Here is a 19,569-nt window from a genome sequence, read left to right as displayed (position 1 = left end):
AGATTAATTGTCTGATAGCTGTCACTGGAGGTCGGGCATTGCATCAGTAAAATTTTAAAAACTGTCCAGTAAGTAAGAAGCTTATTCTTAGGCTAGAATCACACGAGCATGTTCGGTCCGTAATGGACAGAACGTATTTTGGCCGCAAGTCCCGGACCGAATACTCTGCAGGTAGCCGGGCTCCTAGCATCATGAAAACATGATTACAGTACGTGACAGTAGTTCAACAGAGAGGCAGGGACTCCTAGCGTCGTACATAACTATGATGCTAGGAGCCCGGCTCCCTGCAGTGTGTTCGGTTCGGGAGTTCCGGCCGAAATACGTTCCGCCCATTACGGACCCAACATGCTCTTGTGAATCCAGCCTTACACAAACCTTTTTCACTCATGTATTGCAGGGCTGGAACTAGCTGTAATGACGTCACATAAAAAAGTATCCAGAGGCATGAGGTATGTTAAAACTTTTTGTGTGAGGAATGATTGCAGATGCATACGTCTACCTTGAGTTAATTTTGAAGATGTGTAAATCTTGAGTTGTTGGTATGAGTTCATGGTATGGAGGACATGAGAGGATTTTTGCGGCAATTAAACTGTTACGGTTGTTATAACCAAAACTGTTAAGATTGTTAGAAGTGAGTAAATGACCCCCCCCCCCCCTTGAAATGCAGTGACGACTGGACAGTTGAGAGGAGTTGTAACTTACATATGAAAGATTTTAAAGTGAAAGGGTTGTAGCTTGGACAGTGAAAAAATGTGTGCTGATAAGGAAATTAAATTCAGAGGTCCATTGCGTCTAAGGTGTCTGCGTGTGTGCTGAGGAAACTAAATGCTTTGTAGACTTAACCTGCAATGAACTGTGCTGTTGCATTTGTGTTGTATAGTTATAGCCAAAGTGCGGTTTATGTAATTTATTGTTGGCTGTTGTGTAAACTGTCAAGGATCAAGGGAAAGGTTATCCTGTTATCCGCTTGTTATGACAGAGCTGAGAGTCACAGACCACTGACCAGCAGCGCTCCAGAGTGTCTGTAGGTGACACAGGTGTTGTGTCCAGAGGGGACACAACTGTTTGTAGGTGACAGTGTCTGTCAGTAGGAGACAGAGAGGTATTAACAACTGTCCGTAGGTGACAGAGACTTCCTTAGGTGACAGAGAGGTTGGATATTCATAGGTAATATCCTGTGGGTAGTACCAGTAGTACCACAAGGACTTCTGCGGTTCAGTCCTGATAATGGGGAACTCAGAGAGCAGAGCGACACGGGGAGCCCCGTGGTATACAGCCAAGAGAAATTGTGACAAACAGGATGAGCAAGAAGCTATAACAAACTGTGGAAAGATAAACAAAGGGATGGTTGAATGACCAGGAGTTAACTGAGTTAGCTGGGAAAGCAGAGTGCGTAGCTGAAAGTGTCAGAGCAAGTGAGTCCGGAGTGCTGCGTGCAAGAATTTGATGATGATGATGATGTAACATGTGTGCAATGTGGACTAGTACAAATGTATCTACTGAACTAATTGGATTGTTAGTTATTTTAGAGTGTGTAAAAAAAATAAATAGCCATACCACACTAAATTTTAGTACAACGTGTAAATGTTTCTGGCTTTTTGGTGTGCCTTTTGTGTGGGGTTAAATAATTAGAGTTAACTGTGTAAAGTCAGGTTTTAGAGTTATAAATGTAGTCAGGCGTTTTGATTTCTTCCAGCAAAGCATGAGGCAGCTGGCTGGTTACAGTGAGAAGGAATGTGTCTTATCTTTACGCATGCGCTGCTCTGTCTGTTAGTATGCAAAGACAGTAAAATATTGCAGCCAGCTCAGTCACCACTAGGTTTGTAGCAGCCTGCATGATATGCGCACGGCATTACATAGGTAAAACATCAAAGGTACCTATGAAAAGTGAACCAAGGCCAGATTACCCGTTCCAGCGACTGCAGAACATACAACTACCTGAGGTAGGTTAGGTAGGTGTATATGAATATGTGCTCATATGTGTGGACCTGTTCTCAAGGTGTCCTGAAGCCTGACCAGGAACTTCCCCACTGCAAAGAACACGGCCAAGAAAATGCTCAGTGAAGTTGTATGTAAGTGACAGGGGAATAATTTCCCCCAAGTATTGAACTGGTGTTTGTACAATGACTAAGATATAAGTAGCTCTCTAGATGCTATCCCAAAGTTTGTGTCACGTTGGGTACGTGGACCCACTGGGCCATACCGCCTTGACAGTATGGAAGCTGGCCAACAGGACACAGGTCTCAGTCTATAGTTCGGTTGGGACTAGGCAGCAGGCAGGCACCAGGCGTGGTGTAGCAGGAAAGGAGTGGTACTCAGCGCAGCACAACTCCAACTGAATACGGCACTTGGACCAGGATAGCACAGGATACAGGTTACAGGTAGCAGGAACGGGAAACACTGGGAACTGGAAAACACTTAGGAGACCATTTGCAAAGACAGACTAGGGTAACGACAACAAAGCTCAGGCAATAAAGAAAGGAGCAAAGCCCTTCTTATAGTCCAGGGTGCACATGGGCTAATTTGGTACTTTAACTCAGATGCGCGCGCTGGCCCTTTAAGAGCGGGCACGAGCGTGCGCGCGCACCCTAGGGAACCCAGCCGAGAGAAGAGGAAGTGAGCGCTGGCGTCTCCTGTGGAGGAGATGGGGACAGTGCTCACAGATCCATGGCTGTGGCCATCAGTAGGTGAGTGAGCCTGACGGCCCGCGGCCATGGGCATGACAGTATCCCCCCTCTTATGCCCCCTCCTTTTGAGGCCAGAGCGAGAGAGAAACTTCTTCAGAAGGGTAGGAGCATTGAGGTTCTCCTCTGGCTCCCAGGACCTCTTTTCAGGACCAAACCAACTCTAATCCACCAAATAAAAGGTTTTCACCCACTCTCTTGGTGTCCAGGATCTCCTTAACCTCAAAAGTATCTGATGAACCACTGGGAGACACTGCAGGACTAGGAATCTTGGAGTAGCAATTCAGGACCACAGGTTTCAGACGGGAGACATGGAAGGAGTTGGGGATCTTGAGGGTAGGAGGCAGGAGGCAGGGTTGATTTGTTGCAAAATCTCGAAGGATCCGAGGAACCTGGGAGCAACCTTGCACGACGGCACCCTCAGCCAGATATTCTTAGAGGGCAGCCAGACCTTAGTGCCTGGAAGAAACTGGGGAGGCTCTAGTCTTCTTGTGTCTGCCTTTCTTTTCATGCGGTCGACCGCCAGCAGAATAAAAGATCGGGTCTGCTGCCAGATTTGTAGAAAGTCCCTGAATGTAGAGTCAGCTTAAGGTACCTGTGACGTAGTGGAAACAGGGAGAGGTATTCGTGGGTGTTGGCCGTAGACAATGAAGAATGGGCTGTAGGTGGGCTGTAGTTTGATTGTTGTAGGAGAACTCAGTCCAAGGAAGCAGCTGCACCAAGTCATCATGCTGCCTGGAGATAAAGTGTCGTAGATAGTTCTCCGTAATCTGATTAATTCTCTCGACTGGGGATGGTAGGCTGAGGAAAAGTCCAATTTCACACCAAGGAGTCCGCAGAGGGTTCTCCAGAACTTTGAGGTGAACTGAACCCCCCGATCTGACACAATATGCAGAGGCAAGCCGTGCAGAAGGAAGATGTGTTGGATGAAGAGATTGGCCAGTTGGGAATCAGAAAGTAGGCCAGTCAGTGGAACAAAATGAGCCATCTTGGAGAATCGGTTCACAACCCAGACCGTACTACATCCAGCAGAGGGAGGCAGGTCTGTGACAAAGTCCATAGCAATATGTTGCCAGGGGGCATCGGGCAATGGCAGCGGCTGGAGAAGGCCAGCCAGTTTGGAATGGGCAACTTTATTTGATGCGCACACCATGCAGAAGGAGACAAAGTCCGTGATGTTTTTGGGCAGCGTGGGCCACCACAACTGATGAGCAATCAGGTCTCAGGTCTTACGGGCACCCGCGTGACCTGCTAGTTTGGAACTGTGTCCCCAGCGGAGGATTCTTCTTCTGTTTGCCAGACGCACAAAAGTCCTCCCCGAGGGAATGTCTCTAACTTGCAGAGGGTTGACAGGGATGATGCAGGATGGATCAATGATATTCTGTGGAGTCCTCTGTCTCGAACGACCTGGACAAGGCATCAGCCCTCACATTCTTGTCGGCCAGACGGTAGTGGAGCTCAAAGAACAGCGACCACCTGGCCTGACGGGGATTCAGTCGTTGGGCCGTTGGGAGATAGGTGAGGTTCTTGTGTTCCGTGAATATCAAGATGGGATGAGCTGCACCCTCTAGTAGATGTCTCCACTCCTCCAGAGCCAATTTGATGGCCAGTAACTCCCGATCCCCAATCTAGTAGTTGCGTTCTGCGGAAGAGAAGAGTTTAGAGTAATTGCCACATACCATAGTCTTGCCCTTGGAACCTCTCTGGAACAGGAGTCCACCTCCAACGAGAACTGTCAAGATACATCTGGATGATGGAGGATAGAGGCTGACGTGAAGGCACTCTTCAGCCTATTAAATGTGGATTCCGCCTCAGGAGTCCACTCCTTGGCGTTCATGCCTTTCTCAGTGAGGGTAGAGATAGGAGATGTCAGTGAGGAGAAGTTTGGAATGAACTGTCTTTAGAAATTAGCGAATCCCAGGAAGCGCTGTATGGACCTCAAGCCTTGAGGGCGTAGCCATTCCAGGACGGCCTTTACCTTCTCAGGATCCATCTTGAGGCCTTGATCCGAGATGTTGTAGCCCAGGAAGGGTGGAGCATTTTTCTTAAACACGCACTTCTCCAACTTGGGGTAGAGGCAATTCTCCCTTAACCGCAGCAAAACTTGACGGACATGTCTCCGATGAGTCACTGGAGCTGGAGAAAAAAATCCAGATGTCATCAAGATAGACCACAACACAAACATAGAGGAGGTCACAGAAGATGTCATTAACGAACTCTTGGAAGACCGCAGGAGCATTACACAGGCCGGAGGGAATTACTAGATATTCATAGTGTCCGTCATGGGTGTTAAATGCCATCTTCCTGTCGTCACCCTGGCGAATCCGGATTAGGTTGTAAGCCCCAAGCAGGTCTAGCTTCGAAAAAATCTTGGCTCCTCGGATACGATCAAACAGTTCAGAAATCAATGGCAACGGATATCTAATTTTTACCGTGATCTGGTTGAGACCACGGTAGTCGATGCAGGGACGCAGAGAACCATCTGTTTTCTTGACAAAGAAGAACCCGGGGAGGAATACTTCCGTATGAAGCCCCTCTCCAAGTTCTTCTTAACATAGGTGGACATGGACTGAGCCTCTGGCAAGGAGAGAGGATATACCCTACCACGGGGAAGGGATGCACCAGGAATCAGCTCGATAGGACAGTCAGTCATATGCCCAGTGTGCAGGCAGCATCTCCACCTCTTTCTTGCTGAAGACATCCGAGAACGCCGAATAACAACAAGGCAATCCTGCCAAGGTCTGAGGCAGAGGAGGCTGAGCCGGATGAACCTGGCAGCGGTTGAGACATTCGGGGCCACACTGGAGAACCTCTCCAGAATTCCAGTCCAGGACTGGGGCATGTAGTCGGAGCCAGGGCAAGCCCAGCAGCACAGGGTTGATGGTCTTAGCCAGAACAAAGAACGAGAGGAGCTCGGAATGGAGGGCTCCCACTTGGAACCTCAGTGGCTTGGTCACAGCTACTACCTGGTCTGGCAGAGGTAGTCCATTCACAGATGAAACAATCAAAGGCCTCTACAGAGGGGTTGTGGGCAACTGGAGAAGATCCACCAGGTCTCTCAGAATGAAGTTAGCTGCAGATTAGCCGGACATTATGGTCACGGGAATGAACAATTTTGAAAAAAGACCGTCACCCAGGGTTGTCTCTCCAACCAACCCTAGGCTCTGAGGCTTTTGGGGGCACAGACGTACAAAATGGCCTCAGAGGCCACAATACAGAATCCTGAAGTGCATCTGCAATGTTTCTGCAGGGTAGACAGCTTCAGATGGTCCATCTTCAAAGACTCTGGAAGAACAGCTGATGAGAACAGAAGGGGTGGCTGCAAAGTAGAAACCGGGCTAGGGAGTCCTCCCTCCCGGCGAACCTCTTGGAACCATGCTCAGATCCTTATATCAATCCGTGCGGCCAGAAGGATGAGGTCATCCAGGGTAGATGGCATATCTCGGGCTACAGGATCCTCCTTAATTTCAGGAGACAGTCCCTGCCAGAATGTAGCCACCAGGGCCTCATCGTTCCACAACAATTCTCCCGTCAGGGTGCGGAAGTGGATGGCATACTCGCCCACGGAAGTGTCTCCCTGGCGTAGGGTCAGCAAGGAGACGACTGCAGACGAGACTCGTTCAGGCTCCTCAAACACCGTGCGAAATGTCAGTAGGAATCCCTGGAAGTCACGGGTCTCTGGTTCTTGTCTTTCCCAGATAGGGTTTGCCCCTTGTAAGGGCACTGCCAGTGAGGAGAGAGATGATGAAAGCGAGCCTTGCGCCATCAGTCGAAAATGCCTTTGCATACAGGCTAAAGTGGATCTGGCACTGGTTCAAAAATCCACAGCAGGTCTTCGCGTATCTATCATAGCGGTGAGATAACGGCAAAAAAAATCGGGGATCAGCACTGCCAGGAGGTGTAGTCGGAGGATCTGTACTGCCAGGAGGTGTAGTAGGAGGAATGGCAGCTTGCACATCCAGCCGATGTGCAATAATGTTCAATGCCTGGAGGAGTTGGTCCTATCGAGGAGGTCTAGCTTATCCGCCCGCATCTTTTGTGACGTCGTCATGGTCTTGGATTGACCAGCGGGGTCCATGGCCTGAGCTTACGGTCACAATGGGTACGTGGAACCCCTGGGCCGTACCGCCTTGTCACAGGTCACAGTCTATAGTTCGAATAGGTGTACCTGTGGTAGCTCAGACAGTAGTAAGACAGGCTCGGCTGGGACTAGGCAGCAGAAAGGCACCAGGCGTGGTGTAACAGGACAGGCATGGTACTCAGTGCAGCAGGACTCCAACTAAATACGGCACTTGGACCAGGATATAGCATGGTATACAGGTAGCAGGAATGGGAAACACTGGGAACTGGAAAACACTTAGGAGACCATTTGCAAAGACAGACTAGGGTAACGACAACAAAGCTCAGGCAATAAAGAAAGGAGCAGAGCCCTTCTTATAGTCCAGGGTGCTCATGGGCTAATTTGGTACTTTAACTCAGGTGCGCACGCTGGCCCTTTAAGAGCGGGCATGAGTGCGCGCGCGCACCCTACGGGAGCCAGCCGAGAGAAGTGGAAATGAGCGCTGGCGTCTCCTGAGGAGGAGATGGGGGCCAGCACTCACAGATCCATGACTGCGGCCGCCAGGAGGTGAGTGAGCCTGACGGCCCGCGGCCATGGGCATGACAGTTTGTTTGAAAACGGTATTCAAGAAGTGTTGTGGGAATATTAAATGCTGAGATTGTGTTATATCTGCAGGGGTAAAAGTCCCATTAGGACAGTAAGTTATAGTGCGACACAATTATGACCAAAACATGTGCCGTGGCAGGGCAAGTTTGGATTATCGCTAACATTAGTAGGCTTATCAGTAAAGAATGGGCATAAAATAGAGAAATTAGCTGAAATATTTGACAATGTTACAGATTATGTGTTTGATGCTTTGAATCTAACTTCTGCATATGCTAGACAATTAATATTAGTAGTTAACTAATATACAATAGTGTGAGATTATTTGATAGCGGCCCAAGGGATGAGGTGAAAAGGTTAGGTAAGTCCTCAAGAGGGGATAAGCCCTCCTTTAAGTACCTGGCTTGGATACAAATGTCCTCAAATAAACAAAAGGTGGGAAATGATTAAAATGTGTTTATTGATTCCATTTTTGTAAGTATGACTATGTGACTCAATCTTGCATGGAGTTTCCATCTTGTATGTTAAAGTCTCCATTTTATGGTTAAGAAGTCATTTGTTCCATTAAGCGAAAATATAATTATGCTAGGATTGTTTAAGCTTTCTCTCTCCCAGTCTCTTATCTTGGTCTCTGTTATGACCTTGTATTTGTAAGTCTATGAAAAGGCCTTTCATGAGAAAGAACAGGCCAGAAAATAAGAACGTTTTCTGGGCTGAAGAATGCAGAGATGATGTAGAATTTCATGGGAGAGATCAGGGCAAGAGATAACATTGTATTCTTGCATGGAAAATGGTTTTGTTCAAATTGCAGGTCTGACCCTGATGTAAGCATTTCTTTCAGAACTATAATTTTACATTTAAAATGTATTGTATGTCTGTGATTGGCTCAATATGAAATATTCTCATTGTATGCTATTGGCTAAACCAGAGTCATTGTCACATTGTAAATGATTGGCTGAAATCAAATCCACTCCCTTTTCTAAAGATAATATTATAATGAGATTTTGGCAATACTGAGGAGTATTTTTAGGTATACAAAGCAGTGTCTCTGTGTCTCTTACTTCTCTCTGATATATCAATATAACTTATGATTTGGATCTGGATAACTTTCCTGGGAGGGAATCGGTTGACATACCCATCTAAAACTTCAGTCTAATATATATTTTGGCCATGATTGCATCAATAATCCTATATCCTGTGTACGTGTTCGGTGTCAAGTCCAGTGTCCACGATTACTTCAGTATCCATGTCCGGTGTCATCCTGTGCCCGTAACAACTTCAGTATTCGTATCCGATGTCCGTGCCAAGTCCTGTGTCTGTGACAACTTCAGTATCCTTGTCAAGCCCAGTGTCTGAGACAACTTCAGTATCTGTGTTCTGTATCCAAGACAAGTCTTGTCTTCCAGCAAAAGCCAGCTTCTGATTATCCGGCACAAAATCATCTACCCAGGGACTATTATTGACTCTCGTTTGACCAGCTGCTACTTCACTATGGCGGAGCGGCCCAGTTGGTCCACATACCCCACAGCCGTGACACATATATTTCTCTGTGAATCTGAGATGGCAAATTCATTTTACATACATGTACATTAAAATTTGTAAATGAATACGTAAATCACATGTTCATCTAAAAAGGCAGAAAAATTAATCAGAATGCATGTGTCCGAGTATATAATCAATATAATGTGTGCTGCCAACCCAAGAGATAAACATTTAACAATAAGAGAATTCAGACTTCACACATTCTCAAAGTTCATATCCTGTCAGCTGGCGAGGAGATGAAAGGCAATGGTGTCAACTCTTCAAACCTGTTATGTAGCTATCTAGTTGAACCTAAAATATTAATAATGAATGTTCAAAATAAAATATTGAAAGTTCTTTTTGGAAATTACAGGAGATGAAACAGGCATTTGAAGTTTCTGCAGCATTATACCTTAATACGGCATCTCCTGCCTTGACACTGTGCTTGAGTTTTATACTTACTTCATATTCCTCTTTGAATCCGTAGCCTTCAGCACATTTCATCTGTGTGATGTGCTGCAGTAAGTCAGCTACCCGGATAGCTGGGTGAAGCTGGCCTGTCTGATAGGGAACATCAACTGCCTCCCGTTTCTTGTATGTATGAGACTGGGCTAAACTGCTTGTCTCGCTGTTGGTGTGGTTTTCATCTATAAATAGAAAACATAATAAATGACTGGTTGGCATATAGAAATCATATAAACTTAAAATAAACAAGGTTTCCTTGGTGAAAATGAAATTGTAAAAGTAAATAAGATACAACGTTATGATAAAACTATACAGCACATTTCGTATAGTCAGAAACAATGCATCAATTGAAAATGAAATAAATACATCATTGTAATTTCCCTACAGTACAGAGGATTGTGCTGGACAATGAATTACATTAATAAGAGTGTGAACACATTATATCATATACATATGGAACAATATGAAACACAACGGTTGGACACTTGGCGTGGCAGACAGACATAATGGTTTTCGAGTTTTACCCCATTCATTCACATGCAACTAAAAAGAACAAAAAAATATTCCAAGGCTGTTACACGACAAATGAATCTTAAACACAAAACAGAATCAGTGGTGGAATAAGACCTGTAGGGTTCCCACAATCACTTGCCCTTATCCAGTGTTGGGAGAGCATGTCGAGAGTGCAATTGACATCCTCAACCAGCACTGGAAAAGTTCACACCCCTCCCCCATAGATGTTTCTTTAGAGGGTAAGAAGGGCAACTTACCATTAATTGGCACTTTAAAGAAGATACATATCAGGAGGGAAAAGAGTAGGAAAAAAATGAGACAGGGCATAAGCAATTAAAATGTATTCAGTAAGAACAGTCTGGCTCCTGACAGTGGTCAAAATAAAATGAAGAGGAAGGGTATAAGGTCAAAAAATAAAGTCACGCAATATAAGAAATAATCTAAAGGGTAGCTATAAATTATATACCTAGCGTAAATATAGGTCTATAAAAGTTATACGGTCTATTCATTTCATATTTTTTATATATGTAATAATTTGGTTGAAATATATTTATCTTGGGGTGATCCTCCATTAACAGTTAATTACAACTAATTAGGGAGTAGACTTGGTCCTTTGTCAGAATTTGTGAGCCAAAACGTCACTAGTCCCTGTAAAGTGTATTGTTTTCTAAATTCACTAAAGGACATTAAAAAAAAAATGAAATTACAGTCAGTATTTTCAATGAATTGTCGTTTTAGTATAAAGCAGCCAATAATTAATGCATTTCATGCATGTGTAAGATGGAAAGATAGTTCTATGAAGGGAAATTAAATTACTTTGGATACTTTGAAACATTCTAGAACATGCCTAAAAATAAGATACGACACAAAGGACAAAAAAACAACGTCATTTAATTTGTTTATTTTTAATTGTCAAATAATCCATCAAATTTTTGTATCACAGCATATCCAACCTAACTCCATATCCTCATGAGATTCTGGTCCAGTCCTGGTTTTCAAACTCCCATTCTGGTCCTGGTATTCCAGATTTTCTACAGAAAATTAAAAATGCCATGACCAGAATGCATCGAAAAGACAGAACATTTCGAAAAAAAATATATCAATAACGGAAAAGGAAATTGTCCCAAAACCCTCCCACAAAGAATTCCGTACAAAATGTAACACTGACGATATTTAATATTAAAAATATATGTATATATGCAATTTTAGAACGCATAAAAATCATTTATCAAATTAAGAACTACATATCATGCAACAACTTTAATAAAAGTCTTAAAATAGAACAAATATAAGCTTTCACAATAGTATTTATACACTAGATATAATGGGAAATAAAGGTAGAATAAAACCAGTGCTCTTTTCCTTCATTGAAAATATTATTAAATAAAATCCAAACTCTATTTAGAGATGTATTTTTGTTCATTTTATAAAACTCTTGTTACCACTGTTAGTTTTTTTTTACCTTGGATATATGTTTTCTACTATGAAGAAACAGTATAAAAACTAACACTAGCTAAAGTGTTTTGCATTTAGTAAAGAAATATGAAAAGAGAATTATTCTTCAAACTCTACTTAGTAAGCATTTACCTACAAAAATAAAAATGTGCCCTATAGATGCTGATGAGAATGTATTTTAGGCCCCATGCACACGGCTGTGCCCGTAATCACGGGTCACGATTGCGAGCACGGTTGGTCGCCGACGGCCGCGGGCAGCCGCCTGCATTTTCAGTTCATGCTCCCATACAAAGTATACCTCGGTCCATATACAAATATATAAATAAACGGGAAGGTATCCATGGACAATAGAAGTGAATGCGTCCGCAATTGCGGACCGTAATTACGGACAATTTTTACAGTCGTGTGCATAGGGGCCAATCTCTGTATTATTATATACTATTTATTTTTTTAAATATGAGATATTGTCTGCCTGTTTATAATGAAAGAGAGTTTAAAGGTGACAACAACTATAAACAGACATTGCAGGGATGTTGTCATTTTTTTAAAAAAAACAACTCTCTTATTGCAATAGAATGTTCCACTCTTCACCGCTCTACCATCTCCTGAAGTTTCTCTCTCCTAGTCATACTGGGGTTCCTCCCCCTATGTATTGCCATCTGAATACTCCTGGTTAGGACAGCTTTTCTTAGCCTATTGTGTCTGTGTGCAGGAAATGAAACTCTAAAACTCGTTAAGAGAGAGGAGCACACAAGAGCTACTGCATTGCTTGATAACACATGTACCAAGGAATACAGGGTAGTGTCAGTAGTAAATGGGTAATGTAGCAGATGGAAGTAGTTAACTCTTCTAGAGAAACAAACATCCTCTTTTGCCATTCTGTTTTCAGCAATGTAGTGTGCTAAATTAATCAGGGGGAATATATACAAAAAAGAAGTAAGCAGTTCTTTTTTATTCATGATTTACAAACCAGCAATTTATAACCATACAATTATTAAGAATTTGTTTTCAATCCTAGATTTAATAGATGTATCTAACTTTTCAGGTGGATTTTCAGAATAAGCTGTCATATCTGTGTACATAAGGAATAACACTATTTGGCCATTATATGACTTGCATTTTGCATTTTTTTTTTTTAGCAGTAATCCCATCTGCAAGCTCTATCTCTAATTCCAAGTTGTCTCTGATATAGTGGACAGAGCCTAACTTCTATCATGGAAGAGGAGAATCCTGCTCTCCTATCTCTATCACATATATATATATGTAAAAGCAGCAGCATTGAGGATATTATACAGCAGTAATGAGCAGTGTAGTAGAGAGTCCAACACTGGGGTGACATAGAAATCTTACCAGAAACATGTGTCTTTATCTCTGTGCTCCTGCTTCCTCCCCCTGCTCACCCCTCCCCTCTTCATAGCATGTCTTTTGCTGACTCACTCTCTCTCCCTCCTTCTCCCCCTACCCTCTGCATAGACTTATATGGAGAGTCAGTAAAGTGGCACACTCACACCTTCTGCAGCCTGTAAATTCTGCTTTGTAACCAGGGACGGACTTTGCTTGACAAATGGGGTGGACAGCAGATTACAGGAAATGAGACACCTAGTGGCAGTAACTTCACACAGAATTTGCATGGATAAAACAAATACATTTTAACAGTAAGTAAATCACAAAGTAGATCCATAACAGGTATACTATTAGAATGGTATACGTTTTTTGAAAAGTTTGTGTCCATTTAATGTGTGTGAATATAATGGATTAACATTTTTCAATGGAATACCATTATATTTGAAGTAAAAAAAGCAAATACTTTCTTGTCCCTAGAGTTTGTTCCCGATAAACTTAACATCTTGTTAATTTACTTTACCAAGCTTAAAACACATAGAAACAAATTAATTAAGTCAATCTTGGAACAACATTAAACCACAGTGGGCAAACCTGGCTCCTAAGTCATTGATCAAGCACCCAATTTAAACTTCAAAATAGTAATCAATGAAAGAACATATCTGGGTAAAGTAACGATTGGTTACTGTATCTACTATCAGTTCAGTGTAGAAGGTTTATCTGGATTGATTACTCACAGTGTAAAACAATAGAACATTGGCACACCAGTATGTATATAATAAATTACAAAACTGTATACCATGTATAACAAAAGTCTATTGTGTACCCTTTCTGCGAATTTAAAAGTCATAATCAGACTTTCAATGTCATAAGTGTTGGATAGAGATAAGGGAATGACAAAATAAAATCGAAGATTTCGTTTAATAGGCTTAGTATAATCCTGCAATTAAATCACACAGATTTATTCACCCAAACTCTGTATTTCTTCCCTCAAGGGACATATATTTGATAGATATAACTAGACAAAGTAGCATAAAACCTATGGATCAGTTCAATGTAGGTTCTGTTAACTGTGTTCTGGACTGGTAGTGAGATACCTTCCTATGCCTTTCAGGACCTAGAACGAGTATACAGACCAAGCAAAGGAGGAGATCACAGGAGGAGACTACTAAACAGGGAGATCTTCTGGATGTTTATGTTAGAATCTAGACAGCTAAAAGGACTTCTCATACAACAGGATTTAATATATCATTACTAAAATGTTTAAGAATAATGATGAAATGAGGTTTATCTAATGATTTACTGCCATATTCAAAATAGGTCTTCTTGGCATTAAACTTATGTTTGAAATGTATACTCTTTTTATATTTCAATACTATGTTCTGTGCTACTTGGTTTTACTAATTGGTTTATTATTTAATTATGCAAATCCTGAGGTCACATGGTAATTTGAGATCAGGTGACCTGTGAGATCAGGTTTTTAAGGGTAGTGGGATCAGTCAGTCACAGGCTATGTTTAAGGACATCGTTCGAAACGCGTAAGCCCAGTTTACTGGTTTACTTTGCCATGGACTTTTTATATTTTTGTCATTAATATTTACAGTGGATTTTATCAGGGAACCTCCTTGGTGCTGGAGTTTTTTTTGTTTCTATAGTGTTCTGGACTTGTGCTATATAATTCTTTACATAATATGTCCTTAGATAAAGTGAATGTACAAAGACATCAGGGGCAAGTATTATGACCTTGAAATACTATATCTAAAAGAGTTCTCCAGTGAACTCCATTTTCATCAATAAACAGCACAAGTAGGACTAAATCCTGAATCTAAAACAAAGTTTGAAGAGTTGGAAGCTTAGTTATTTTGAATGTCCTTAACATAGAAGAGAGGGAGCCCTAGTAGCAAAAGGGTTGGGACCAAGCAGGGCTTTTTTCCCCATCTCCAAAGGCCCTTTAGCCGTTGCACAGTTTGACTCTAGGGTTTGGCTGACAGTTTGAAACCTCTTAAAAGGTTATAGTCAATAATTGACTGTCCTATATTTTATGCTACTATTGAAAGTTGCAATGAAACCACAATCTTGGTTACCTGTATTGAGAATTCCTTTCCAAAGTATTAGTCATAATGATTAAATTGAATACTAATATCTAGCATCTTTCTGCTCAAATTTGATGGTATCTCTATTAGCGTCACTGGAATGGGCACTGTAGTGGGTATCTAAAACATCTCTTTCTCAACCCTTGTCTAAGGGTTGACATGGGACTTGACCTGTAGTGACATGAGCCATGCTTTTTCTCTTCTAGTGCTCTATGATAATTCTTCAAGAGAGGAGTTACTGTGCTGTACTCTACTGCATGGTAAATATATTTAGTTTTTTTTTTACTTTGCATTGGTTATGCACTCCAGTCTCATTTAGCTTGCTTCCCTTTTGAGACTACCTCACACCCTCATCTTCCTACCCAGGGGTCCTTGAGATCTTATTTTCATATTGTACCTGCTGCTTTTCATAGTAATGATGTTTAATTTTTACTTAATAATGTAAATGTCGCCTTATATGCCTTAATAGACAAAAATAAGCACGGGTACAGCACTCTCCACTATTTTAGGGGTTGTAATGCACGTTACCACTAGGGAGAATAACTCCCTTGATGGCATTCTAGGAAACATGAACAAGGCAACAGCACACATACTTCAATTCCAAACTTTAAAAACATGCTAGTTTATTCACATATATTCACATGTGGTGGTCAATAAACCAGAACGTGGTTGAATTTTGGAAGTGAAGTCTGTGTGCTGTTGTCTTCTTCATTTTTCTTGGTTGTATGCCTCTTGACTGATTGTGACAAGCATACACTGGTTTAGACCAGGATCACACACAAAGTTTTAAGGTAGTTTTTGGTTCTGTTTTTTAGCCAAACAAAAGTGGACACAAATGAAAGGAGATATAACAGTCTTTTCTTTATTCCGTTGCTTCCTTTTGGATCCAGTCTTGGCTTGGACTCCAAAAACTGAGCTAAACACTGCATCAAAACTGTGTGTGATGTTAGCCTAACACTGAAATTACACTTGTAGTTTACATTGTCGCTTTTGTGGCAGTTTTTGATGCAGTTAATTTGGTGCCAAAGCCAGGAGTGGATCCAAAGAGAAGGAACGGTATAAAGAAAAAAATGACGTATCTCCTTTCTTTTGTGTTTACTCCTGTGTTTGGCTCAAAAAAACTAACACAAAAACTGCCACAAAACTGCATCAAATCACTATGTGATTCTGGCCTAAAAGTAATGTCTTTCTCAAAACCTTGTATATTTCCTCTGGTCTCTGGATACCATTTATTTGAAAAAGTTCATTAAAAACAGAATCTATGAATTAGATACATAAATAATCTGTTTCATATTTACTAAAGTATGTCAGTGTTACTAATTTTAAAATATAAATTCTCAGATATGAAACCTACTCTCAGGTACCACAGATTGAAGGCCAAGAACCCACAAATAGGTTACTTCATAGCAGAAAACACACTGTAAATCTCTTAAATTATGCTTCTTATTGGATTGATTTGTTCTCGTTTAAAGGACTTCTTGATTATATGGTATATTCTGAATATCCACAATTTCCAAATTGCCTTATATCAGGAAAGGCTGGACAGCAAATCAATCTAGTAAATGAATCTGTGTCTGCAGGATATGGACGCAGAATTAATATTGGACATCAAGTCCCCGGCCAATAAAACAGTAAGAACTATGTAAGATGAGATGACTCTCTCCTCCTCGAAGACATGTTAAATGTTTAAATAAGGAAGATTCATATTGATTTGCTGTCTGACAAAATGTGTACTGATAGTTTACAAATGATAGCTTTTTTGACATTGCCATCTGCTGACTGAATAGTTTATTTTAAGCTTTGATCTGATGTATAACACAATTATATGTAAATAAAGACTGACAACACAAGTGTTTTCAATGAAGAAAAAAGCATACATACCACAATTTATGACTGAAAGCTTCAGATATACAGGTGTGAACTAAATACGGAGACTGTGCTATCCATGTTAACGGAAGAAAACAGAGGCATGGCATTTCCAGACATATATTCCACATCAGGGGGAGCCAGCAATTCACTTTCCAGCCTGCACTGGACTACAGTTCCCATCAACCTTGACATTTTCTGTCCAAGACAAGTTGATGGGAGTTGTAGTCCAGCGTCAGCTAGATAGCTGCATGTTGACCTCCTCTGTTACATGTTGAACTTCAGAAGGTAACAATCTCCGAGAAGCAGTCAAAGTGGAAAAACAAGTGTCCCACGAAAATGTTGTAGTATAAGTTTGAGAGCAAGCCATGTGGGAAAAAGCGGTGATAGATTTGTATGACCCCCACATATACAAAACAAGTTTAATAGCACCATATAATAAACCAAAAATACTTTTCTTCATAACATTTTCAGCATTTTGCATGTGTAAGAATCACTACAGTCACTGCTTTGTGAAGAGCCAAACACAGGACGATTGGGAAAGTCTCTTCTGCTACCACTGTCTATCCTAGTCATTTGTACAGATAACTTTTATGAAGGGAAATGATCTCACCTAAAATTGCAGTTGGCACAAATGGATCTGCCATGTACCACAAGCAGGGCCAAGCAGAATGAGAAAAAGAGAACACAAGGAGAGAGAAGGAGAAAATAGAAAATAATTGACACAAAGGCTGGTACTCCCAATAGATTCACTTTAACACAGACGGCTGTATTGTAATGAAGCAAATTCATTTCTACCTGCAGATTTAGCATTCAGTTAAACAGACGTAGAAAATAATGAGAACATATAGGAAGATTTTGCTGCTACCCCCATGACGAGAATATACTGTAAATAAGTCATAACATTTTAGGAGCAGTTTCCTCCGGAAGCATCACTGACATTGCGGACCTTTGCTGGAGTGCTTTAGGGAACTTTACTAATTGAATATTGCAAGTGTGACAAGGTCAAGTCATGCTGTTCCCAGAAATGACTGCTCCTACAATGATCGTGCCTATTAAAATAAAATGCTGTCATAAATATACTGCACGTCATGTACTGTAATAGAGCCCTGAAGAGGAAATCAATACCTGTGAAAATAAACAGGGTTATGGCATTTTTCATAGGATGCACTTATTAAATTTTAAAGTAACCTACTTTATTACAGTATATTATTAGCAGAAAGTGTTCCACTTCTCATACTACAGCATAATATCAGGGTGCTTTTATATATAAAGAAATATAGAAAAAACACATATGATTTCAGAATTTATTCACATGGCTAGCTAAGACAATAAAAAGAGTGCCACACCACATTAAGCCAACTGTGTTAGGCTGGATTCACATGTGCAGGTTTTTATACTGTTTTTGTTGTCATTTTTTATGGTGGTTTTTTTTTCTCAAATACAGGAGTGGATAGGAAAGAGAGGAGACATAGTAGTCTTTCCTGTATACTTGTCCTCTCTGTAATATCCATTTCTGTGTTTGGCTCTAAGAACTGTACACAAAACTGCACCAAAGATTGCATGTGTAAATTCAGACTTACAATTACACATTTGCTTCTGTCACAACTATAAACTCGAGGAATAATTGAAAATCTTAAATATCAAACTGTAATATTACAGTTGTTAAAGGTGTTTTGCCCTGAAATATGCATTGATGGAATATTAATTAGAGGTGTCATCAATGTTTGATTAGTGGGGTTCCCCCACTATGTCTAGAAAGAAGAGCGGTGGACCCCTGTCTTATTTTGTCAAAATACTACTCATAACTTAGAGCATTGCTTGAATTGCAACACAGCCCCCTTGCCTTGGTTGCAATTCCCTACACAATGCCTGGTTGAGAGTGGCGCTGTTTCAGAAAAGAGTCAAAGGGGCTGTGGTCCCTTCATTTTAGGCATCCAGGTATTTTCCATAAGTCATATTAAGACATTGATATTACCTCTAATTGATAAACCATCAATGCATATCATTTGAAAAACCTTTTTTTATGTTTGTGTACAAACATTTTTATCATTGTATGTATTTTTGGCAAAGTCATAACCAAATAGTTAAAAGGCATTTAATGATAAGTCTATATACACTACCTGGTCTTCACTACTTCAGAAATAGCAGAAATCAAATCATGTTTAATCAACAGTAAGAAAATTGTGCAAAAAACTTGTCCTCTATGAAAATATACTTAGGCTCCTTTCACACTACTGTTATAGTAGTATAATAGTAGTTTAGTTCTCTTCCGTCAGAGGAAGAGGTGAACGAGACTGCAAACGGAAAGCATCGCTTCCGTTACAATTGCCATTGATTTCAATGGTAATTCTTTTGTTTCAGATGCTTTCCATTTGCCTCCGTCCCTAGGTTTAACTTAGCCTTAGTTGGTAAAAATGGCTAAATCTATACAATATCAAAACATGCTGCCTGAATTATACTGAAAATCGGGGGTTATAGTAAATTAAGAGGATTCACCTACTCCATAAATCAACAATAGAGTTGAGCTCTTCTAAACCGCTAGGTGATGTTTAGGGGGTTGTTAAACTAGTTGTCTGGTTTCGGCAAATTAATGTTTTTTTTGGTATAATTAATTTCTAAAATTTTCCAACATACAGTACTTTCTGTATTTATTCCGTACGTTTTTTTTTTGTTGTTTTTTTTAATGATCTCTGCTTGTTGTTATTCAGTAGGAGCATTCATGGTTTACTTCCAGTAGATAAAATTTGATCCATGGTCGTGTGATGGACACAGAGGTGCTGGGATCGTTAGGAGTCACCGCTCTGATGCACATACTGTAACTGTAACGATGCGTGCACCTGTGTGTCCATCACATGACCATGGACAGAATTTTATACACTGGAAGAAAACAATGAATGTTCCTACTGAATAACAACAAGCAGAGATCTTGAAAACTGTGAGGAATTAATACAGAAAATATATTGGA

The 19,569-nt window shown here is 41.0% G+C and overlaps 1 protein-coding gene across 4 annotated transcripts in view; it reads right to left on the bottom strand.

Moving 5' to 3' along the window:
• PTPRM (protein tyrosine phosphatase receptor type M) overlaps positions 1-19,569 on the bottom strand; it is a 748,757-nt gene that overhangs the window by 140,651 nt on the left and 588,537 nt on the right. For all 4 annotated transcript variants that reach the window (XM_075826409.1, XM_075826410.1, XM_075826411.1 and 1 more), the window contains one exon: positions 9,331-9,515. In XM_075826409.1, the coding sequence (XP_075682524.1) occupies positions 9,331-9,515 (185 nt within the window). The remainder of the gene's footprint in view (positions 1-9,330; positions 9,516-19,569) is intronic.

The sequence above is a fragment of the Rhinoderma darwinii genome, chromosome 5 (genome assembly GCF_050947455.1).
Source record: "Rhinoderma darwinii isolate aRhiDar2 chromosome 5, aRhiDar2.hap1, whole genome shotgun sequence".
In the NCBI taxonomy this organism is placed as follows: domain Eukaryota; kingdom Metazoa; phylum Chordata; class Amphibia; order Anura; family Rhinodermatidae; genus Rhinoderma; species Rhinoderma darwinii.
Note: the sequence above shows the minus strand (reverse complement) of the source record. Positions and strands in the feature narration are given on the sequence as shown.